Raw genomic sequence first — 26,454 nt, forward strand, 5'->3', positions numbered from 1 at the left:
TTACAGACTGACTACAGTACTCTACTGACTGTGGAATTTTTTTTTCTTTCCTTGTCAGATTTTATATATTTCCACATCGATGTGTTTTATCTTGAGTTCTTGAGCTCGTAGTAATCACCATCTCAACAATCCTACCACTCTCTCTTATTTTATCTTTATTATCTTGCATGTTTTTACTTTTCAGATGTTCTTAGGTGTTTCTTTCAGCTTACCAGTTTCCTTTGATGTCTGAACAAAGATTTGGGAGCTTTGCTGTGTCAGAATTTGGCCTTGGATCTTTGGAATGAAGACATTTGAATCCCTAGAGAGGAAAGGCAAGGAAGATTACAGAGGCAGATTGCTACAGCGTATGCATACCCTTATCCTGTTTTGTGTGCATGTATTCAGCATTTCAGATTCCTTTCTGCATTTGTAAAATCCAGTAGGCAAATGTCCAGTTTCTTGTAGGTATCTGGTGAGTGAGTAAAGGTGAAGGGACAATGTCCTCTTTGCAATGCTGAGAGCTGGAGAAGGAAGCTCGTCTTTACCTCTTCTTCCTTATTCTTTTCATCTGTCATTCCAAATTCTCTTAGCTGTTCCCAAAGCCCTGAAAGAACCACAGTTTTGAAGGTAAAATGAATTTAATGGAGAACCTGTTTTCTTCTCCTGATTCTTTTGAAAATTATCCAGAACGTTGTTTACCTCTCTTTGAAACAACTTCTCATAGGGAATGTGTCCATGCCATGCATCTCTTCCCCTAGTTTTCTAAAGTTTTAAGTGCAAAGAGTATAGAATCATTGTGGTTGGAAAAGACTTTTAAGATCATAGAGTCCAGCCACTAACCTAACAGTGTCAAGTCTACCTCTAAACCATGTCCCTGAGAACCTCATCTACATGTCTTTTAAACACCTCCAGGGATGGTGATTCAACCACTTCCCTGGGCAGCCTGTTCCAATGCCTGACAAACCTTTACGTGCAGTTTTTTCTAATACCCAGTCTAAACCTCAGAGTTCCCAAGAAGAAGGAGAAATGGAATGAAAGCAACAACTTCTGTGCCTCCCATTCTTGCTCAGAATAATGAGATCACGGTAACAGTGTGACAGACATCTTTACAAGAATGGGCTGGTTACCTGATACTGGCATTTGCTCTGTCCCAGTGTTATTAGAAGAGCTGGGACCCTGTACATACTCTTCTACTGTTGTTATGCTGATAGAAATGAAAGTTGTCTGTTCACATTGTCTGCCCTGGACTGTGCAATGAGAGCATTTTGCTTATTACTCCAGAAGAGGCTGATGTAGCAGTAAGAATCTAGCATTCTCTTAAATAAATTCTGTGAATGAGATTTCAAAACCTTATTCAGTCTGCTGTCTGCAGGTTCTGTCTTATTCTAAAAGCTTTTGCTCTAAATTTTGTTTTCCAAGGAAGAGATTTTTTTCAGCATGAAAGTCTCTTGCCTCACTCTGCACTGATGTAGGAATCTTCCTAAGCAGAACTTTTGTCTGCAAAGAGGAGTAAACGAAGAGCATCAATTGGGTAGCAGTCAGTATTTGTATTGAGTGCAAGCATGCATTCAGGTGTAGATGCTTGCACAAAAGCATCTGATTAAAATTAAGTAGGAGGGTATGTTATGGAATATATTAAAAGCTGATGTTAGAGATGCAGGACTGTCTTCACATCACTGTCACTTGCATTTTCACTTGTTTCTTGCTGTTTCCTTCCCTAGTGCTTTGTCAGCAGATCACCAAGTTGTTTACAGATGTTGACTATTAAGACAAGCAGTCTGCTACACTTCTCTTTACTTCATTACTCTAAAATAGTCAGTTGGCCCAGTTCCAGAAAGCAATTATGTTGAGATAGATAAGTGACCTGGAAAAAGCAAGGCTGGGCACGAACAACTACTCTCATTTCTTCTATTGCCCTGCCCTTTTTTCTTATAAAGGCAGGATGTCATATTTTCCTTTCTTCAGCAAGACTATGAGCAAAGCCTTCTAGACTTCTGCATTCCATGTTTTGCAGGAACTTAGTGTGTTGCTCTTCCTCTTCCATTCTTTTTTTTTTATCATCTGTGAAGATTTTTTTGAATACAAGACAAAAATAGTGAGCTGGTTTGGAATAGATGTATTTTGGGTCAAAAATAGGATAGTATAAATGGCAACAAGAATATTCTCCAGCCTCTTATTAGAATAATAATTTTTTAAAACTTTGAAAATTAATACTTTAAAGATTACCATTGTGGAATCTTATAAGAACTCATTCACAGGTGTTCATGTTATTTGTATTAGTTTTAAAGAAGTTGTTGCCATCGTTGTCCTCAAGTCTTTTGTTATGGCAGAGAACTTCTTTCCCAGGAACCCTCTGGAGCCAATCCTTTAAAAAAAATGAGGGAAGAGAGGAGCAATAAGGAAAATGGACACTGGTTTGAAATTACAACTGTTAGCTGCTCCCACTGCCGCCATTGGAAGAAAAGTTAAAACTGTGCATCTTCTAAAGGGATGAATGTTAGTCTTGCAGTGTCATTAATCATGGAGATGGGAAGTCTCCTTATGTTCCTGTGGGAGCATTATCATCTCTCATTTGTTCATCTTAACTGGTTACACCAGAAGGTAAATTCCTGTGATCCTTGGAATTAGATCAAGAAAGTCATGTGTGTCTTTTAAAAATACAATATGTACAGTTTAACATTTATTAAGGCAACAGCAAGGGCAATGATGTCTAACATTATTTGCCCCTAAGATCATGTTTAAATACAAAACAGATTTGCAGACTAGTGGCAAGGTACTGTTCTTGGACATCCCTATTTGTTTGATTCTTTTAGAGCTTCCTTCTGCAGACTTCTCATTAAGCATGTGTGTTTGCATTAATGATGTAACTTATCAATTGCGCTCGCTAACACCAGAAAATGCTATCTGCAGTTTTTGAAATCTAAAACCAGTTATGTTTTGTTGGCTTGAGAAATTTTCCTTTTTTTTTTCTAATAAGCTTCTTCACCTTGGTTTTCCAAGAAAGTTAGAGCAACACCACCTGAGAGATGCTTCAGTGCAGCGTGAACCAATTGTCTGCCAAATTCTTAAACATTAATGTTCAAGCTTCAAACCAGTTCTGCAGTATTTTGTTTAAATATAATTTATACTAATTATAGTATTCAATGTATAAATAAGTAAGTTAACTACACAAGAATTTAGTTTACTAGGTATTGGGGGAAATTATGTAGTTGTAGTGCAATACTCAATTTTGTTATTCAACTTATACATTAGATAACTGATGAAGTCCCCGTCTTAGGAGATACTCAGAGCTGAAATGGACAAGGTCCTGAAAAATGTGAACTAAGGTGGCCCTGGGTTGAGCAGGAGGTAGGACTGGGTGATTACCAAGCACTCATTCTTACCTGAGTTGTATGGTTCTATGGAATTATGAAATTACTTTTGTTAGATTAGATATTACAAGATCTGTAATATAAAGATCTAATAAAAAATATTTAAATCAATAAACAAAGGCTGTATATTTAGCCTGTAAACTGTGTGATAAAGAGAAGGGAGGATGATTTTTCTCTGGCTAAAAAAATAGACTTACTGAAGTATGCCGAAATTAAAGTACTGCAAAGTAAACCTGGTGCTGGCTAAAGTGAAATTAAGGACAATGTGATTTTGAAGAACAACTGGAAATCAGAATTTCTGATTACAGACTGTGAAGAGTTTATGGTTTATCAAATAATATCTATTAGCTTTTTAATCACTAGGGAAGGGAAAGTGGAATGTTTTTTAATAGCAGAGGTACCGAGTGGTCTTCTCAAGCAGTTACAGACATATAAAACCCAAGCTATACTCCTGCTTTTATTCCTTGTTTTTGTGAAAAGGTTCCTGTAAGCATTTCAAAGCAATCTTGTCATTGATGTTTTAAGTCGAGTTTATGTACAAATGGCATATTCAGTCAATGTAGGACATGAGTCATTGTTCATAAAACTGTTCATCTGTTTTATGCTGAATTATGTAGTGAACATCTTGCCTAAAAAGAAAAGATAACATTGGTTGAACAATCAGATGAACAATACCAGTGAAGGTATTATTAAAAGTTTTAGTCCTGTAGTCTAAGTAGTGTATATAAACTGCAAAATGTTACGAGGCAGTTGATTAAAGACCCTTCCTTCAGCTTGTAAGCTGACAAAATTCTTGATCAGTTTTCAAAAGAAAAATTAAAGAAAAAATTATTACTGTCTTCTTTTACAGTGCACTTTACCAGTCCAACCAGCCAAACAATCCCCACTCTTTTATCATGCTAATGACTTTAGAGGTGGATGGTATTTGAAGAAGTATAGGAGGAAAAAAAAAAAAAAGAGATAATTTGTAATCTAACTATTTTTTTAAAGCAGCACTTCATAAATGAGTCTTTGTAAAGGAAATACTAGCCAGCTTCGAAGGGATTGTTTCTTTGTATGTTTACTAAATAGTATTTTTCAACAAATTTAGCATTAATGCTGAATTTTATTTGAAAAGCCCATACATGAGTTTACATCCATAAGCATAATTGTAACATATCAGAAGTTAGAAAGTAAAAAAGTACTAGTTCATAAGCATTTGCTTGTGAAATTGGGAAGTTATGGTAAGTATTAAAATTTGAGGTAATGGAACCATAAAATGCCTGTTTTCATGTGGCTTATCTTGCATCTTTAGGAGGGTGACATATATGTTTTCTGTATTAGTGATCTAGTGCTGTGTTTTCCATCAGTCTGTCTTATTTCAGAATTTTGAAATTGCAGAATTCTAAAATATCAGTAACATGTTTGAGGTTGATTTAAATACCATGGATATTAATTGATGAAATATATTTTCCTTTCTAATGGTTGCATCATTATATGTAAGTAGAATATCTGAGGCATTTTAGCAATGAATATGTGTTGTCTATTTAGTACATCAGGAAAATAAAAAGTGTTCTTTTCTAAAAATTTCTCATGGCTCAAAGCACTAACAAAGAATCTGACTGGATGTACTGATCCTGGATTGCTAGCTGAATCCCTTATGGCATAGCTAGTCAATCAAACATAGCAGAGTGAATGTATCTTCGGTTTCTCTAGACTTGGAGTCCAAGATTATATATTTGGAAACTTAAGAGGATTTAATGAGTAGAGGAGGGCAAGTTCACTCTATGGTATTTATTTCTTCAGGAGGATTATATAGCGTTTGATAATAGTATGTTACTCCTGATAGTAATTCATTTAACTCTCTGCCAGTATGAAAACCTCCTTAAATGCGGCAATTTTCCAGTGTGCTTTTACATCAACCAATATACTGTGTGTTTTTGTTTAAATATACAAAAGGTTGAGAAACTGAAGTGACCAAAGATATTTCATTTTTACTCTCAAATTGATTTTTAGATTTGGTTGGGTTTTTTTTCAGACACTAATAATCCTTTTTGTCTGAAATTATACCTTTCCTAGGTTTAGCCCTATTTTGGGGACAGCTGTTGCTGATGACGGAATTTGTGAGAAATTGTAAAATGTGTAATAATTTGTCCTTCGCAAGCATTTAGTTTGAGCGTGATGCCTTATAGATTACAAAAAACACATTAATATGAATAAAAATTACTTTTTCAGAAATACAAGAACATGCATACTATATTAATACTATATTTGTACTGTAGAAAATGGATCAGCTTTACTGATGTAAGAAACTAGCAGGCTTTTGGATTGACAAGGCAGAAATCATGCAGGTAGTTTTAACACTGTTTATATATTCTGTGGTGAATTTGGAGCTGATATGTATATATTAATCTATGTTGAAGCACTTGGTTGATTCTCTGTAGTTTCTCTTTTCCCAGCACAAAGGATGATCATTTCGATGTTAACATTCAACCCCCTGTTGGAGAACTGCTTTTGCCTGTGACTATGTCTGAGAAAGACTTTAAGAAGGAGCAAGGTGAGAAATACTTCAGCAGCTTCAATAAATGTATTTGGATGAAAAGAGGGCTGTGTGCCTTTCAGTTTGCAAGCAGACAGTGCTTCCAGTGTAGCTGTTTGTGTTAGTCTCTGTTAGTATTCAGTCAGATACCAATGATTTAATTCAAAAAATACCTTTAAAATTATATGCAGTGGTATTCAACAGCTTTTCCGTGTGCCTTTAATAGCACAAAGCCCACTGTTTCCCCTGAAACAGTTTTTTGGCCCAGAGAGTTTTGGCTTCCTACTAGCAGTAGGAAGCAGTAGTCTTTCCTACTAGCATTAAAGCAGAAAGTTGGAACTCCGGCTCAAGGTAATAAACTAAAAATACATTGATATGGTGTCTGTCTTCACTACTCGTTATTCTAAGGCTACTTTTAAATTAGTGTACCTGTTCCACAGATACTTTGAAGATGATTTAAATATTTTTCCTTTCAAACACTTCATATTAAAAAAATATTGCTGAAATACTGGTTTAGAAAGGTGACATGTTTTATATACTTCTGCATTCTTCCAATGTTGCATCTTTAAGGAATGTAAATTTCTGATGCTACCTCCAACACAAACCTCTTTAAGAGCTTTTAGTGACTTGAATACTTTATACAAAATAATTAGAGAAAATTGTACTTAGCTTTGACCACGTTTTAAATTGAATAGTCTGTACTGCTACCATTAATTTGGATATGATTCTTGGATATTTTAAAATAAAAATGATTACAACTTGAGTGCATTCAAATGTAATAGTGTTTACTCATCTATCTCAATGTATGGGGATTTACATGTGTAGATCTCTTCACAGTGAGATGAGAATATACCCATGGGATCCTGTCTCATTGCTGTGTAAGGCTCAAAAATTCAGTATATCCATCAAGCAGTCAAGAACACCATTGAGTAATGCTATGTATTATTAATTATTGCTTTTGAGCATTTCTTGCTTTTGTGTTTTTGAATGATTAAGAAAGTAGCTTAAATATTCCCTAGATCATTTTCAGTTAATCATATGGCTACAGTGAAAAGTTAGGATTGTGCTTTGTTTTCTTAACCAATTGATACTTATTTGCTGTTCTTACCCTTTGCTGGCTAAAGCCTGCCTCTCTGCTTTATACCTGCTCAGCAAACCAAGGTGAGTGATTGAACGAGGCTGTGGCACATTTGTTTTAAACTGTTCCCTTCTAAAAAATGTAGCTGAGGTTGTAGTGAACGAAAGGCAGGTTACAATGCTTCGTTTCCACACCCCCCCCCCCCCACCTTTTTATATTTGCTTGCTTTGTGATATTTTGATAGAGTTCTTGTATGTTTTACTGTGACTGAGGGCTTTTTTTCCTTCTGACTGGCCATACAGAACCACAAGCACATAGAAGAAGTGTACTTGGAGAATAGCTGTGGTCCTCTGTGGAGTTGTTGCCAAAATTCCTTTTTCTTCTGCCATTTTACTTCTATGGTTGTTGATTATTTGTCTGAATAAATCTGGCAGCTGTTTGCTATGTTTAATAGAGCAGAAAGGCTACTCTGAATAAAGCTATTTGAAAATTTGTTTATATGAAGTATTTGTAAATCTATGAAGGTCTCTTGGCATTTCTGTATCGCTCTCTCTGTCTTCCTAAATTCACTCTTTGATGCAGGACTTGATGCTGGCAAATTTACCACAGGTTTAAAAACCTTTTCTATTGCATCTTTTTTCTTATAGATATCAGCTGTTTCAGAATATTTGTGGTAATAGAGCTCTCAGTTCTAAATTTTACATAAGTATTTATTACAAAAATCTAGGAGCAGCTAGCGTTTGAGGAGAATTACTATGTGATCTTGCTAAATGGAAAATCCAAATTACAATAATAAATGCAGGGCAATTTAGAAGTGGGTATATATTATTCTATTTTGTGTTTAACTTAGATATGTCTGTATTCTCCAAATGAATCTGATTTATATAGCTTGTTTTTCACTTGTCATGCTTTTTCTTTTCCCTTTTTCTTCATTTTTGGACATAAGATGTTTCAAGTCTTGTACCTGGAGATGCCTTATTTTATTTGCAGCCAAAACAAATAGGTAAAAAAATAGTGAAGGAGTAAGGAGAATATTAGAAATGCAAGATTATATTGGGGGAGAATGAGAATATGTATGGGGTTTAAGGATTTTTACATCTAAATTGCATGTGTAACCTAATAAGCATGCTAAAGAGGAAATAGCCGGTATTATACTGCTATGTAGAAGACAATTCATTGCTACACATCTTTACTCAATTACACTCTGCTGTTTTGCATTGTCTGTTACATTTGTATATGTCCATTTTCTTCCTGATGGCATAAGGAGGGGGGAACAGACAGTTTATTGAATATTCATGGCCGTGAAGGTTATCTAGTGGTAGCGGCAGAACCTCGAAAGCTGGATTTATCCGCATGCTGCGCATGATACGCTCAGCCTTGCTAGGCTGAATTCCCTTCCCTCCTGAGCTGGGGAATCCTCCAGTGAGGTAATTCCCCAGAGCAGCAGCTGAGTTAGCGGTTGATGTTGTGATTGACAATTTGGAAGCAGTGGATAAAAATGAAATTGCCAAACTACTCTTTGCTTCTCTGGTTAAATACTTTTACTGATCTTCAGGCCTCAGGATTTTGTAGCCTGTTTACATCACACCCCCATGAAAAGTCCAGTTTCTGCAGCAGGAATTCTTCATGAGTGAGACCTGTACTGTTGGGAAATCTGTATCCAAATTTGTTTTTAATAATCAGTAGCAAAACTCCCTTGCCTTAGTTGAGAATAGAACTAGACCGGTAGCTAACATACCTTGTTACCCACCACTGTAATTTTTCCAATTTCATTTGCTTGCATTATTAAAAATGTGTGCAGTTATTTCATTGTATGAGTTAGTTAACCCAGATTAATTGCTGCTCTGTGCTCTGATGAGGGTTTTCTTAGATTCTCATGTTTCAAGCAATATTAAAGGTGGCATGTGATAGTTATAGCTGGATATTAATCAGAATTATTACGAAGGTGTTTTTAAAATAGCCAGTTAAAACTGCTTTAAGTATAAACACTATTTCCATCCCCATGGACATGTTTTAAAATAATTTTGTCACTCTTTTTTTAACTGTATACCTGATTCACATTAAAAACAACAACAAGAACAACAACAAAAAAACCCTTGGTTAAGTAAACAAATTGTTTATCCAATTTTATTAAGATTTATATATCCAACTTGTCTTCCTAACAAGCAAGATGCTAATTCTTTAAATGGTTGGACATTTACTATTTTCTGGCCCTTGACTACCACGAGCAATCATATTTGATGCCCCTTAATTAGAACACCCTTTTTTCTTTCCAGGTTCTTTTCCACCTCAGCAATCGAGACAATACATTTGCTTACCATGCTGCTCTCCTAAGTGTTCTTTTGCATGTAAATTAATCTTGATTCAGTTTACACTGTCATGCTGAGTGGTACAAATTGCCTATAACAATAAAACAGCATGAGTTAAAAATAAAGGGGGGTGAAAAGGCAGATTGAATGTGTGCCTTACTTGATAGGATGTTACTTTGCTTTATGCCAATACATTAGTCGACGATAATGAATCTTCTGTTCTGAAAAGCATGGTTTAGTTGATTTTTTTAATTTTACTTCAATGGAGCAGTACCTTGTCTTTTATAGAACAAGTTAGACAAACCATTAATGACAAGAGTGTTAAGGTTAAATATGAAGCAATGCATTCACTTCTCTGAGTGCTATCCATCTTTCCATTTACAGGAGCTTGACAAAAGTACTGGCTTTGTACAACATTTCCTTTAATTATATGCTGCGGGAAACAGGCTTTTAACATAAACATAGTTGCATTCATTTATTCAGCATTTGCTCTTCAATAGAGCTTAATGGAGAAGGTTTAAATCCTAAATGAGTACACACATCTCTCAGCAGTGTTATGTCAGTCCCTGTGCTCTGCTTAAAAGCAGTTTTAGTCTGTGTATGTAGTTTTTAAAGCTTTTGCCTAGTACTGAAGTTCAACAATTTGAAACAGAATGTTCTATTCCAAAGATAAAGCTGATCTTTATAGAAGTTGTATGCTTATTTTTGTTCTCTTCAAGCGCAGATCATGTTCAAAAATATCCCATTATTCACTTATGAGCTGTTCAGTTTTTACTTTGTTATTTCTTATTTTGTGACAGCAGCTAATGCACATTATAGTGCATTAAAATGTTAGATTTATTTTTTTAATTGCTCTATTAAGCATCTTTGTCCCATTTGCTCTGGGTTAGAACTGTATGTGCAGCCCTAAAATATTAGGCTTTTGAGACTCTTGCATTGTTTTCATTGTTAATGTTATTGTGGATTTCAGATGCTTCATGTTTCTGCCTAAAGTACTGTGCTCCATTGTTCGTCTGTGTTTTCAGCTTCTGAACATAGGGTAAAAATACACAATGTTAAGTTGTAGCTACTGTTGGGTTTTAATCAACACAAATGTCCAGCAAATCATTCTTCTAAACAATGGATGTTGATAGAAAAGTGGGGGTTTTGTTAAAATGTCCTTGAACATTTCCTTCATTACTTTTTTTTTCATATGTTGAGATACAATCTTGACATTTCTGTTCTGTTTTGTAGTGATATTCAAATTATTTTAGTCAGTTTATTGTGGCATGGATGGATACAAACTGAATTTTGCCGTTTTTGATCTGATGACTTTGTCTTCAAGAACTAAATTGGACCAATGACTGTCTGAATTTCAAGATTAGTTATAGCAATTGGATATGAAATTATAATGAAATGCAGTGGTTTTATGATTGAAAGATTAGAAGATGTCTTTATATGCAAGCTGCACTTTTCCAAATCAGTCTTATTTAATATTTCATTTCTGTGTTTACATTCTTCTTTCAGGTTAGGCTTCTTTTGAAGAAGAACCATCTTGGTTTCACAGTTGCATTAGTATCACACGTCATTGTTCAGTTACTAGTAATTTGTTTCTGATAATAAGGCATTGCAAGTTAAACTAGTATAATTATGTATTTTCTTATAAAATGGTTTTCTTGATGAATGATTTAACTTTTAATACAAATGTGGGGTTTTTGTTTAGAAGTCTCCTGTTTTGGTTTTGTGCTTAATAAATGAGCAAATCTTAAAGTATTCATAATGAAATATTTAATGTTTCAGGGATGCTGACAGGAATGAATGAGACATCTGCTACAATAGCTGTTGCTCCGCAGAACTCTACTAGACTTGTAATAATTGAGAGGATAGTGAAAGCAGCGAACCTGGGTGTAGTCCCTTCTGGTCACGATAACATACTCAGGTAAGATTACATGTCATTCATAGTGGAACCATCTTTTAATACAAATCCATTAGTTAAAAATTCATCAACATTTGATAATACTAGGAAAAATTTTGTTATCCGCACCGCTAATGGATAAGCTACCCAATTATACTATAACATTGAATCTTAAACAGATATGAACTTGAGCCTCAGCTCACGACTTTACTGTAAACAGTTAGGAGGGGTTGTTCTTTCCTGGTTTTGTTTTAAAGGGAAAAGGTAGCCTTTTAAGGCGCAATACTTTCAAGAGCATCTAGATGATTTTGACTTTTGCTTCTGTTTCCAAAAGTAAGTGGCCGTATTCAAGTTTATCATCTGTGAGGAGCAGCTTGGTTTTCCCTCATTCATTTTTGACCTATGATATCCAGCTAGCTAAACCTAGAACTCGAGCTTTTTGGTGTTTTTGTTTAGTTTAGTTTTGTTTTGTTTTTTTCAGTTGGATGAAAATCTTTTTAAAGGCAGGTTGAACATTAAATTGGACATTCCCTTGTCCTTCCTATATATATATATATATACAAGGAAAAACAGTGATCAGCCAAGGAAGTCTTTGGCCCTGTCTAAATTCCAAGTGTTACTTGTAGATCAATCCATTTCATCCAAAAGCTGTGGTACAGAATGTCGAGAACTGATATGATTGTTGGTTAATGACAACTTTTAATGTGATTGACTTAAAATATTTAGTCCTATGAATCTGTATGGCTTCTCACTTGTGGCAGGAAGAAACAGGAAGATTGCCATGTGTGCAGAACTCAGTGGACACAAATAACAACAGCAAGACAAGCTCCTCTTAACCTGGTCTTGAAATAAGAAAATTCGTACATCTTTACTAACATCTACTAAAACTGTTCCAGAATGTGAATTATGTCTTTCACCCCCTGAGTTTTGCTATTTATTTTAAAGCAAAGAACAATGTTTTTCTTTGAAATTTTGCTGACAGAAATGGCTGTTTGGAATGGTGAGAATCCTGTAGGCTACACAGGCATAATAACCGAATGTTTCTCTTTGTTGGAATAAGTCTTCTTTGCATCGCTGGGCATTTGTATTGCATTACATTAACATTAACCCAGCTGGATTTTCCTATGTATTTGATACGGTCAATGATAAAATTCTGTTTCACCATAAAAACATGGTACAGCTAGTGCGATGGCACTGGAATGATTGTCACTGTTGACAATTGCTCCTCCAGGAAAGATTCCTCATTTGTTGCTACCCTGAGGGATCTGTACAGCCTGCATTCTCAACCTGAATTCAAAGACTAGGTGACTTGAGTGTCAGTTAAGGGAGGCTGAACTGTCTGCAGTATGTAGGTGTTTGTAGGTGTTCTCCATCTTTACCCTATCACATGAGACTTATCACATGGGGGTGGATTGTTTTGTGACTGAGTCTCAAAAAGGCTCCCTAACATAATACCTTAGTTCCTAGCTCAGCCACAGGTTTCCTGATTGCAGATGTTTCTAATTTGACCTTGCATTCACTCACACCTTTTTTTTTTTTTTTTTTTTTTAATGAGGTTTTCCACAAAACAGAGTCTATGACCAACAGAAAATATGTACTATCTGTTGGATACACTCCTTCTGAGACCATGGTTGAAGGCATGTTCTGGTTGGGCTGAAGTATTCAGAGTGCTTTAGAGCATCCTGAAATCTTCTTTTCTTTTTTGATTCAAAATAGAATGTATTCAGTCTGCCACGCTAGTTACAGATAGTTTGCATTTATAATGTACATCAGGCAAAAAAAAAAATGTTTGTAACAACTTAAATGGCCTACCAGAAATGCCCAGCAATGATAAGCATTTAGAAAATAGCCCTTCATTTGCGTCACCATAAGTAACTGGAGTTTACAGATACTATGTAGTCATAATTGCACCTAGTTTTTACTGAGAACAGGAATGGGAACATTAACTAATTGATACTGTGATGAACCTGTTCATCTTTTAAATAGCACTACATTATCACTAAAGTAAATCCTAGGTTTAGATGAATGAATATTTGAGATAGAGATTAGATAATGAATACTTTCAAAACTGTGAAACAAAGGACTAAAATATTTATAAGTATGCATACATTTGGATTAAATCTATTCTGCCATGAGGGTAAACAAAAATAGAATCTTTTATTCCAAAAGCTCATGGGTGCAAGAAGTGTGCCGTGTTTTATTTATGTGACACGTATAGCATTTCAGGATGATAAAATAAACAGTCACCTTTTACCTTGATAAAACAGTTATGGATACAATAAAAGTATGTTAAAAGTTGTAGGGTTTTTTTCCATTTCTGTAGTATTGTCATTTGTCTTGTTTGCTTTATTGCAAGTGGGATTTGGGGAAAAAAATATATGCAGCTCATCATGCGAATCTGTGAGGACTACTTGAGTTTACTTCTTGGAACTGCTTGTACATACCCTTTTACACAGGAAAAGAAGCACTGTTTTTAAACTGACGTTCTGCGCCGTGCAGCATTAATTATATTAACCTCTTAGCTGGTCATCCCCAACTTGAGTATTACTACTTAATGACGGCTAATGCCAAGAAATCTTTATTGCCCGGTAATGCAATACACTCATTCAAAATGAAATTGTGTGGTTTAATACAAGCGTATCTAATGGACATGAACAGGTGGGTTTTTCTTGTTTTGATTTGGTTTGTTCTTTTTCAGTCTAACCATATTTGCATTCACAACAAAGGTGTTGTCGTGCTAGTGGGACCCAATTACTGCTCCTAAAATTGATAATCCTATTTAGGATTGTATTTCTGCACCAAGTAAAAAAACTTAAAGCAAATATAATGAAGATTTGAAAGTAAATACTTGAAACAAAAAAAATATGTATCAGAACACAAAGATGCAGATTCATATTCATATATTTGAATTTATTTGAATCACTTTAAAAAATAATTTTGCTGTACTATTTTACTTCCTTAAGTGTAGTTACCTACCCTTCACATGAGTTTATACAAGCTATTAGATTACTGGACCTTGTAAGGCTTCATATGATGCATTCTCTTGTTCTTAATAGAATTTTACTATTTTATGTATTGATCTCTCTTTCTTTTGTTATTTTGATTTCAAGGGCTTCTGTTAGAAACAAGAATGTGAAACGTATTTCAAAAGGGAAATTTTTTTGAGCAGGAAATACAATGTCTCCTTAAATATTAAAACTTCAGAAGAAGTATGTTATTTTTCTTAAAAATGGTATTTCACAAAAATGGTTAGGGTAATTGTTGCAATATACCTAGCTCTTTCAATGTTTTGAGGACTGTTGTTTGTTAAAAATACTTTAAGAAAGGAAGGGTTGGAAGTCAGGTGAGGAGTGCTTAGATGTTGGCAAAGTGATTTCAAAAAGAATCAGCCAAGGCACCAAGCTTCTGTCTTGTGATTCAGGACATATCTGTGGGCATCATTTGAATATCTAAGGACAAAAGACATTGAAAAAAAAGTATTTCTTCCTGCGTGGAGTTAAATCTCCCATCTTTAAGATAAGAGGATGCATAACTGGGAACATTTATTCCCCTGAAGTTGCTTCTTCAGTGGGCTATCACTTCAGCTCCCTATTTCTACTTGGCCAAAAATTTCAAGTCTTTATATATCAAAAATAAATTCTAGGCTGTTCTTTTCTATTTCAAAATGTGATAAGATAAAGATACTATTCAACTCAAGATTTTCTGTAATTTTCTTTTTAACCAATGTGAGCTTTATTTATCCAGAAATACCCTTCATACTAGCATTACTTTCAAGACATGTAGCTTATTTCTTGCAGATGAACAGTCTAAAAGTTCCTCAGGTCTCTTCCTCCTTTATTCATTTTCAGCTCCATAACCTCCTACCAGGAGGTAATCTTCATTTTCTTCACTTTGAATACAGCAAAAGACAACAGATGGTGATAGAACAAAAAGACTAGTTGCAGATTTCATTTTAATCTTAGAAAGACTTAAATGCTCTAATGATCCTCTTGAAAGTGTCAAAATATTGTCTAGAGTTACATAAGGCCCTCTGCGTGAAGGAGAAGCATTTCAGAGTTAATTGGCTTAGAAATAAAAGAATGGAAATACACACAGAAAGCATTTCTTTCCACGAAATATGGTGCAAAAGCTTTTAATGTGTTGGCAGTGGCATACAGCAGAAAAGTGCATTCAGAGCTGGAATTACAAACTGGATTTGCTTCTTCACTCTTTCACTTTGTTTTGTGCTTGTGTGATTCCATTGACGTCAGAATATAATATGTAATGGGATGGAGAATCAGGCTGTCTTGAACTGCCTATCTCTCCCCTTTCCACTTCCCAAAGCATTTCTTAAGTGGGATGCACGGTACTCCAGTAGATTGTTTCCCTCAGTGACCATGACTGTACAAAATGATGCAAGGTAGAGCACCTTTTCGTTCTCGAAGACTTTACTTGCACATTGCCCAGTCAGTCAATGAAATAAAAAATCTGAACCCATCAGTGTGGATATGAAGAACAAATTTTAGTCAACCTCAGCCTGTCTGTTGAACTAGTCTGTTGCTGCTCTTGTATTTTGGAAGGACTCCACCATTAGTAACAGGAAGTAGTGCATTAGAAAGTGAGCATGGTGTCATCTTCATATCTCTATTGTGCAGTTCATCAGGATGGCCTTAACCATTGACCTGCACTCTGAGACACATGACAGCGTTAATTTCAGTCCTTTAATTTGAGATGGTCAAGTCTATAATTTCAACAACACAATACAGGACATCCTGACATTCTGGAGAAAATCAAACCTCAGCTTCTTTCAACACTGGAGCCTTAATCTACTTTGGAACAGCCATTTCATGTTTTGAAATTACAAGTTTAATATCCATCTCCATTAAAATCATGAAAGCGGTCATTCTAATAGCCATCTCTTCCTTCTGGAGATCATCAGAACTTGCAGAGGATGCATTCTCATCTCTTAGCGTGTTGCCATAGTAGGCACCTGAATTAGCAGCAAACAGGCTAGCTTTTAAACAAGAAGCATAAACCAGCACTTCTGCTCGTTGCTAGAGCAGGTCTAACTAGCTCAAGGACAGCATTGAATGCAGTGACTATGCTGCCTCTGGCACCTATATTTTTAAGGACACTTGACTGCACCATATAGATATGCAAGTTTGTTCAGTGCTTGCTGTGAGTAGTACATCATTGTTTAACATAGCCATGACCTATGTGGTTTTGTGGATAGGCAAGTGTTGAACAAGATACAAAATCTCTTCCACCTGTCTTTTGGAGGTTTGCAGTATTATCCTTTAGCAAAATCAAAACCATACTATATAAATCATGTAATATGATGGCAAGCATGCTGCAATGGATGAGCATTGAAATGCTGAAGAACATTAAAGCAACTAAACCCAATATAGAAGCTTGCATTAAATGATTAAAAAACAGAAATCCAAGGATCAACACTTGTTTTTCACTAGCCTTTATTCCTTACCCCATGCATCAGCCTGACAGTCTGGTTGTATTCACCCCTTTTTATCATTTTGCAACCTGTCATGTCCCATTTATAGTATATTGGCAGACTGATTCTCAAAGGAAAGAGGTTTTTGTTTACAGACAATTTTGATTATCAGAGAATGACGTGCTTAGTAATCAGTTATCCTCCCCACATCTTTTCAAACCAGCAACACTTAATGTGGGGAGAAAAGGTATGCGATCATGCATGTATGCAGGTAGGTTTGTGTTGAACAAAATCCCACTTAAAGAGATCCACCTGGAAAATTTCTATGTGTATGTCATCTTCCAATTTGTACTAAATTTGGAAGAATTTGCAGGCAGAAAGTTGGTGCTCAGACCCCATCAGCTTAACATCACTAACAACTGCTTCTGCTTCCAGCATGTCAGAAAGGAAGGTCTATCACCCATATATTGAAGGTAAACACAGTGTAGAAATTTCTGAGAAATACAAATTGTTTATAATTATTCCACTAGAATAAGTGGCTGACAAACAAGTCTTATTAATTTTTTTTAAAGACCTTTTCTGCTCTCTGTGCACACAAAAATCTTTCCCAAGACTTTTTACTAAGCAATTGGCATGTCGGAGAGCTCAAATGAAGTGAAATCTACCTCTGTCAGTAGCTCCTTTGACGCAGTTATGTGGACTGTTCTGCTTCTGTGGTTCCTTAGCTGTGGGGCTCAGTCATCGTTTTCTACTCTCCTAGAGAGCTGCAATGGGTAGCTGAGTAAATAAACTTGTAATAGACATGCAGCCTTGATTTTGCTTCCTAATTTCTCAAGTAGGAATTAATTAGAGAGCTAAATACCCTAGGCAAAACAGTTTTGCTGGTAGCCTTTACCTGTAGGAGACAGAATTTTAAATGGAATAGTATATCCATGCCCACAGTATTTCAACCTCTGTTGTAGCCAGAAGTTGTAAACTCCTGATGTTTTCTTGATTTATGGTAGATGTAATTCTATCTTAAAAAATAAACAAACAAAACCACAAACCACAACAAATGAACAAAAACCTCAGCTAAACATTTTTATTTCTTTTGTCAGCCAGGACTGAAAGTCTTTCTGATTAGTTGCTGTTATTAGGTAAATATTTTTATTTGTAGAGAAAATGATAACTGAAAGTTTTAAATGTGAAAGTACTAATTCGGTAGTTTCTACCAGATATTCCTTAATTTCTTAATCAAATCCTAATGTTCAAAAGCCTTGACATTTTCTCCCTGCTAACAAAAGGGCCCTGTATTAATACAGTTTTCATGTATTATGAGCATATGAAGATTTTGATTAACTGGTACAAAATACTTGATCAAGAGAATGCCTTTCTACAACATCATTTTAAGGCCCTTAACATTTTAAATGTATTATTATATTTAAGAAGCTTGCTTGTGGATTGCAAAATTTAAAAATAACTTGCATAAATTAAATTTGAGCTTAACATCAAAAGTATATGAGTGAGTCATTTTAGATATGAGGTTAATCAGAATAGATTGTTCTAGCCTAGCTTATTTGCTGTCCGCTAGAGGACAGCACTGCTTTTGTATCTGAATGCTGTAAAGTGAAAAATATGTGCAGCATTTTCTTTGAAAAACAAACAGGGACCTTCTGAGCCAGTTGTTTAAACAGAAAACATTTAACACTTTAAAAACTAACTGAACAGAAGAGTATCTGTGATTTGAAAGGTCTCTGAGCAAGTTTAATGTTTTAACATGTTTCTGTAAGGTAATTTGCTTTCTTGGAATTCAATAATTTTTCTACAGATTGAAATTTGTAACCTGTTTTAAAAATGGACTGTATGTAATTCTCAAATACTTATACTTAAATACCTGATTCTTTAAGAAAAATAAAAAGAATAGGCTAGAGGAGAAAACAAAGTAGATCGAGTATTACAATTACAATTTTCTAGGTGTGAGGACCAAATATTTTGATTCCAGCTTTTAGCTTGTTGAAGTTTTGGGGAGGAGATATAGACACCTACATATTAATATGCTGAAATTTTTGAACTAAAGGTAAATTTGGAGGATGATTCAAAGTTCATGCAGCATCTTTTTGAACATGTGAAGTAGTGGTATGTACTGGATAAAAAATTCAGAAGACTCACTTGCATTCCTGCATTTTTGTAAGAGGTACAGTGCAACTGCTTACTGGCAACTGAGGACAAATGCAAAATCTATTTTGGTAATAGAACAAAAATGGTAAAAATATGGTACAGATTTGATTGCAAATTATTTTACAATTCTATTCTTTTATAAAACCCCAAAATAATTAATATTGGAAATAATTATATTATGGTAATTAACTCGGTATTCTGAACAGTTTATTCTACAATAGTGTAAAAATAGCATGAAATGTACTGGAAAAAAGAAAACGACGTGTTATCATAGTACGATTTTTAAGGTAAGTATTAATCAACTTTTCTGATTAATAACCAATGTTAAACACGTTTTTGTTCTGAGAGGTTAAAATCACCACGTTAAGAAAAAGATCCTTCTTTTTGTGAGCATATTTCTGCTTATGTTTTACTGTTAAGCTTACTTTATCACCAGGTCAGAACTAATACATAGTAATGCTACTCCAAATACTTCTTTTTCATTTTCTAAGGCTCACTCAGAGAATGAATACACGTAATTAGTAATGTAGCAAATTTTTAGATTAATTGTTAATTATAAAGTCAAAACTTTACATAGATAGAATTTATCAGACTAAGTTGAAGATTCAGAGTACTGAAACTATAAATACTTTTATTGTCCAGTTGAAACACTGTAAGGTACTTCATAGTTGTTCATTCTTATATTTACAAATTTAAGACTAATTCACAGCACTATTTTTGTCCCATTTGAATGTATTCATTGCATAACTGGATTACACATTTGTCAACTTTGGACTAATTATTTTTCTACAGCGAGGGCAGGGCATTGCATCTTCTGATCGTCTTTCTTACTAATAGGATTCTGTCTGCTTCAGCTGGCAGTAATTGAAGGCTTCATGTACAAGATTTAAAGAAAGGGTGGAGAAGAAAAAAGTTTTAACCTCCATGGGCCATTGTCACTATTTCTGGTAACCAGCTGAACAGAAAAAGAAAATTTAGCTTGAATAGAAAAATCAAAGAGGAGGAAGAACGCCTGACAGGAGAAAACATATGTTTTAGTGCTGTCGAATTACGCGTAACAAACCCTGCTTTGCTGTAAACAAAGGTCCGGATAGCGAGTGTTCAGGTGTAAATTTACTTTCTCAAATGTTAAATTTTAAAGAGCAGATTTTGAATGAGTTGCTCTGTGGCTGTCTATTCACTGGTGTGGAATTTTCATAACCTTTCCCCATAAAAATGGTTTTCCTGTATGTTGCAGCTATCTTCTGTCTACAGATAAAGGGAAGATAACTGCTAGTCTTTAGTTAGGCTAGTCATCATTACAGAGCCAGCGTTTGGCAAATGCTGTCACATTGTAGAATCCGATACTCTGTGTTTACCCTTTATATCAATTACAAATCAAATATTTCTGTGTGATAATCATTAGCAAATCTTATTTTCATGGAAAGTGACCAAGAATATATACTTGATTTTTAACTCTTGAAAGACTAGATGAATTTCTAAAAATATACAGTACTGTATTGATGTTGATTTAGAATTTGATTCTTAATACATATTTCCTTACCTGCTGACTAGTACTATATTTATGCAAAAACAATCTATAAACACCTTGTGGTTTTTTGCATGTCACTTAGCTTCAGAATATTTAACATTCTTTTTAAAGAAAAGAAATACATATTTGGAAAAAAATACACAAATATCTCACATTGTTATGTTTCTAATCTGTCTTTTTTTTTTTTTATGGGAAAAGTATTAACAGCTGCAAATCTTCCTGAATATTTTTGTATGATGTGAAATCAGGTTTAGAATTAATATTATCACAGAAAAACTGGAAAATAACTGCAGTGTAGTAGAAACAGCCTTCTTGAAACTATTGGTAAATATTTGGTTCTCTTTTCTGCATGGTATTCTCATTTACTTACTCTTTTTTCTTATTCACTGATGCATCCTTTGTTGCAACAGAACCATGCTTATAATATAAGGTCTTATGTTAAGAGTTGTCCATAGGACAAATTCTTTATTTTGGACCCACAATCAATTTACAAGCTAGATTTTAATGTACTACTGTGCAGTTTCTAAGCCTTATTTCACTCTATGGATTCTGATTGGTTTTATTGTCGGGTTTTTTATTTTAATTTTTTTTTAACGTTAATTCAAATTCTAACCTTTGTGGCAGTATCAACTTAAAGAAAAAATAAAAAAAATAATTACTGACCTTGTGGGGAAGATAAGTTTCTTGCAAATAATAAATACCTACTATATAGAGTGATTAATTTTTGCTGCTGAAATATTTTTTTTTAATAGCTTTCTGGTCTAAGTATTTAGTTGAGCACAAACACACATTTTGGAAAATCCACCTGGGCTTCTGGCAAGAGTAAGCATATAAATGCAATAACTTGTGCTTAGTCAAAAAAACAGCTATTAACCAAATCCTTCAATAACAGTATATTTAAAACATCTAAATAACTATCAAATCAGTGGTACTGCTAGTGTCTTCTAACCAAAAGTCAACTGCTTCATCCTTTTAGAGCTGTATTCAGTTTCACAGATCATGTAAGTGTATTTATGCTGTAACTCTCTTTAGAAATGAAATTATCTTTCCTATTTTAAGGAACATATTTCAATTTCCGAAGTTCAAAAGCAGTGGTAAACCCATTGTGTGGTTCTTCTATACACCCTTTTTTAATAGTGAAATAAGTCATCCTGTTCCAATTCTTTATTCACTAAGCGATTCCAGATCAGTGACCATTGATACAAACCGATTAGACACTGCTACTTATGCATACTAACACATTGTGTAACATTATCTGAGTATCAAACCCTTTGCATCTCGCAAACCACATACAGACTCACATTTTATTGATTTTACGTGTTTTTTTTCAGAGGTATGGAAAAGTACTATTGATCCCCCGTGTGATTTTGCAAATCTACATGTAAAAATATCAGTGCAGAACTCATCTCTGATGCTTTGGGCCACCTTGGCTTTCATAGAATGTTGACTTTGTATCACTTTCAGGTTTGAATAAAAGAGAGTAAAATCAAGCCTTGGGGCTATGAAACACAGCAGGAGTGCCAACTACCAACCTATTTATGTGCACACTCAGACATAATCTGCTTCTGTGTTGTCCCAAGACACAACTGTTAAGTAAATAAAGTGACTAATAAGACTATTGTTTCTATAATTATCCCCCTGTCAAAATCAAGAAGAGAAATAGTGATCTTCTACATTGCAGTGCAAATAGATGAAATAATTGATAAACCTAGCTAAGTAGATATTTTTATAGTAGTAGTAGTACCGTTTAGTTTAGAACCTCCTATTAAGGGGAGAGGTCTTTGAATGTATCTATAATCTGGACAAAAGAAATAGATTGACCTGTGATGGGTGACATTAGAGAAGTGCCCCATGTTTCCTTAATTAGTATAATGTGTTACGAGATTTTTATATGCTTATTTAAAAAAAAAAAAAAAAAAAAAAAAAGAAAGAAAAAAAAAGGAGACAGAAATTACTTCTCGTTTAAAGAGAACCTGCTTCCTGCTTAAGTGGCTAATATTTTAATTAAGTCTGGAGTGAACTTTTTTGAGTATCTCCTGATAAACTCCTTCCTTTATGTTGATGGTAATTAAACAGATCCCCACGGGCTCGGGTAGGCGCTTTGCAAGGCCCATGCTAATTGTCAGACATGAGACACTGACCAGTTGGTTTGCTCTTGAATAGCCGACAGCGTGCTGTCAGCCCAGCAGTTTGATTTTTCTGTATTGTGAGCTGTTGTCAGGGCTAACTGGGTCCTATTGTGGCTGAAGATGTTGCGCAAATTGAGGCAGATGGCTCTGATTCAGACACGTGTCATTCAGAAAGAGGAGAGGAGATTGGCCCTGCAAAGTGGGGTCAGACTGGGTCACAGACCTGCTCTGCACTTGTTAGTGTTTTCAAAAGCCCATGTGCAGCAACTTTGTTGTTGTCAAGTAACCAAGGCGGGCGGGGAGGGGGGACGGACAAAAAAAAAAGAGGGGGGCAAAAAAAGCGTGGTGTGCGCCTTGTGGAAGGTGGAGGACGAGGCTGTTGCCATCCTCTTCTGCTGCCATCCTCTGCCTTTCCGTCTCTTGGGCCTGGCTGTGCAGAATGAATTAACAGGATTGACAGAAGTTCATTGTGCCTAAAATGGCTTTTCAGTCAATTGTGGTGCTTAAAAGGCTAGTTTTGCTTTTAATTCCATGTAATTAGTGGGTTCTTCATGTCTTGGAATTTAGTAATGGTGCATGAGTCCTAACTTTTGTTTATCTGATGGGTTGGGTTTGGTTTTTAATTTACTTCATAGAATGTTTAATAATTATAAAATATTTAGAGATATTTGCCACATATTTATGATTACATATTCTGGAGATAAATTCACAGATGGAATGATTTGGTGTCTTGCTGTTACCATCATTTCAAGTGATTGTGTTGGATTTTTATAACTTTGACTGTTTTTAGTTTGAATTAATTCCTGAGATGGCAGGAGGATGCACTTTTCTGAAAGTACAACCATTTGGCTTTTTGGAAGTGTTCTACATTTAGTTGCATTTTCTTTGGGGCACCAAATAATGATAGTTATCCATGGAAAACTCCATATAGCTGAATTCGAGTTGCTAGTGTGCACAAGTATTGTAGATGAACTGAAGAATTAGAATTTACGTTAAAAATTTATTTAAATAGAGTTTAGTTTGTATTATTAAATACACAGTTTTACATTATGCTTTTTATCCTTCCTAAATGCAAAAATATTTACACAATGCTGAACAAATTCTTTTCTGAGGAATTTATGGAGGTTTTTATGGTTTATCCCCTGAAATGCATAAATGAAATTTGAGGCATTTTATTATATTTGAGCTCATTTAACTTTCGCAGAGAGAAATATTAGCAGTCTTTGACCTGAAGATTCTCAGTGATTTTTCTTTTTTCTTTTTTCTTTTTCTTCCCCCCTCCAGGTTTGCAGCTAAGACTGTGCACAGTGGGTCACTGATGCTCGTCACAGTGGAGATGAAGGAGAGCTCTACAGCACAGCTCATCATAAACACCGAGAAAACCGTGATTGGTTCTGTTCTGCTGCGGGAGCTGAAGCCTGTCCTGTCCCAGGGGTAACCTGCTTACATCTGGACTTCAGAATCTGGCACACAACAAAAGTGCCTGGCATCCACTACTGCTGCCTTTCATTTATAATAATAGCCCTTCCATCTGGCAGTGGGGGAAGAATACACTCTTGACATTCTTGTCTTCTGCTTTAGAATGCTAGTGTGTATCTATCATGTATGCAAGTTGTTTCCTTTTATTCTGCTTGCTAACCAAAGAACATATATTTTACTGTCACTTATCTGCGCTTTAAAATGTATTTCCCATTTGATTTACCCTAGTCCTTCCCTCTCTGCTCCCTTCCCCCGCTACCTTTCTTCCCCATCGGTTTTCCCCACTGTAGTGGACAAATACTAGAAAATAAAGTTCAAGGGAAATCACACTGCTTGAAAACTGAGTTAAAATGGCAGGTAGGTTCCAGCAGCATATACAAAACCCATGTGGTTCAGAGAGGTTTTTCTGCATAAGTGTAAAAATACAATAAGTACAGCAAAATGGTGTTTGCTTTCTGTAAATGATTGTAGACCTGAACTTGTCTGTTAACATTGTTCCACCTACTGCCAGTTTCTCAAATATTTCTGTTAAGATGCCAATAAAGTAGTGCTAAGAGCAGAGGCTCCCTCTTTCTTGTTTTGGTGGAGAACTGGGAACAACAATCACCTGTATTGTATAGAACTAGTTAATTAAAGTAAATACTAAAAACGCTGAACACTACATATGCATCAGCAGGCTGTTCTTGTGAAAGTAACCAGCATTTGTGTTCCTCTAGTAATTTCCTGCTATGCAGTTACATTTTTTTACATAAATTACATAAAGAAAGCCAGTAACTGCCTATTTTCAAATTGGCCCATTCATAAAATACTAACTGAATTATTAGAAATTAATATTATATTAAATACTGATTATTAGACTATAGTGGCAAATACTGTTATCTAGCTTAGTAAATTATTCAGATCTTTTCTTCAAATTTCTTTTCTAAACTGAAATTAAAACATCTCCCACCTCTGCATAAACCATGGCTCAACCAAAAAGAAATTCATCACCACATCTACTGAACTAGGCTGGGAAGACCAACAGCCATACAACCTTTGTTGCATACAGTTTTCTGCCTGTAGCCTGGGTGTTACCGGTTTTGACCTTCCCTTCACATTCTGGTTACATGGTAGGGCTGAAGATGCAGAGCTCTGTCATTTCATATCAGTTCTCCTCACACCCAACATGGCTTATCCTGGAAACTCATGGCTCTGCTACAGATGTTTTTATGACACAGAGAAGGTATTTGGATAACTGTACCATTGCTCTATGACCTTGACCCTCACATGGTCCTTTGATGCTGGCTCAGTGGTGCTGTTTTGGTTTAGCTTTCTGGATGACAGGAAATATTGCTTCATTAGAAATACTGAATTACTGCACATTGGGAAATTATTATAAAATTTTCTATTGAAGTTTTGTAGAACTAAAACGTGTAGCGGTTTATTGGCAAATTCTAAAGAGAAGTTGTTTTTTTAAGTATTTAGGTTGCACTGCTTTGAGAAATGTTGCTTTAGGTTTTGCTAGCACACAAAATAAAGTGGTACTTATCAGGCAAAGAAACAAGTATCTTATGCCCCTAACAGAAATCTTTATGTTCTTGATCAACATATACATTATTTTATGAAGTCATAATCCTGCAATAATTTTTTCTTGAATTACATTTTCCAAATATGATTGAGAAGTTATTCAAACAGATGAAAAAGTGTTAATTGTAGAAATACCATCATCTCAGATAACATACAGATTGGTCTGGATGGTATTTGATTTTAAGACTTGGTGAGGAGGTGGCGAGGGAAAGGTGCAGAACTGTGCTTCCTGAGAAAAGTCTGAACTGCAAAACCTTCAGCTATGCTATTAAAGGAGGAAACAAACAAGAATTGTCTCTTATACCACACTATAAATCAAAAGAAGGCCTATTAATGCTATATAAGTCCACGTGTTGCTGAGTAATTTTGGCCTCCTAGAGTACTTTATACACTTCAATAGTGAAGCCAGAAGCATGTACAGTAAGGATATTTTGGGGGTTTCTGGTATTAATTTGCATTTTTCAGCACTTTTTGACTTGGTCCAGTGGTTTAGTAACTCTTGATACAGGAATCTGGGCTGATGGTGTGATTCAAAAATTTATGCTGCCTTCCCCAAATAGTCATTTGGATAAAAACTTTCTTTAAAGACAGATTTAAATAATAAAATATCTTTGCATGCAATAGAGTTCAGCTCTTCAGAAACCTAAACAGAAGCACATGTCCATGTCTTACATTAATAACAAAGTTGTATTCATTCATAATTCAGCTAGGTAGCAGTAGTTAACAGTTTCTTGGTTTTGCTATATACGATTTTTTGTCACTTCTTTCCACACTTTTCGTCATTTACAGAGGCACATTAAAGGTTATTAGGATATGAAGTAGATGACTAGTCTAAACTGTGATCTAGAATTCACTTTGGAGTGATTTCCTTGCTGCACCAGCTAGGAACAGCTCCTCCCTCCGTGGGCAGCCTTCTCAGTCAGGAGCTGTGCACTGAGAACCACGCAGCTTTGGTGAGAATCTGGACCTGGGCAGCCTCAGAACGTGCCTGCACATGCGACTCAGGATGCAG

General features: G+C 35.2%; 1 protein-coding gene across 2 annotated transcripts in view; it reads left to right on the forward strand.

Annotated features, from left to right (window-relative positions):
- AP3B1 (adaptor related protein complex 3 subunit beta 1) overlaps positions 1-24,432 on the forward strand; it is a 155,231-nt gene extending 130,799 nt beyond the window's left edge. The window contains exons 25-27 of one of the 2 annotated variants that reach the window (XM_082074286.1): positions 5,777-5,889; positions 11,038-11,176; positions 23,682-24,432. In XM_082074286.1, the coding sequence (XP_081930412.1) occupies positions 5,777-5,889; positions 11,038-11,176; positions 23,682-23,835 (406 nt within the window). In that variant the 3' untranslated portion in view covers positions 23,836-24,432. The remainder of the gene's footprint in view (positions 1-5,776; positions 5,890-11,037; positions 11,177-23,681) is intronic. The other variant, XM_082074287.1, reaches the window with a different exon arrangement.
- Positions 24,433-26,454: the final 2,022 nt, after the last annotated feature.

This window comes from Streptopelia decaocto (assembly GCF_964273445.1).
Source record: "Streptopelia decaocto genome assembly, chromosome: Z".
NCBI lineage: Eukaryota > Metazoa > Chordata > Aves > Columbiformes > Columbidae > Streptopelia > Streptopelia decaocto.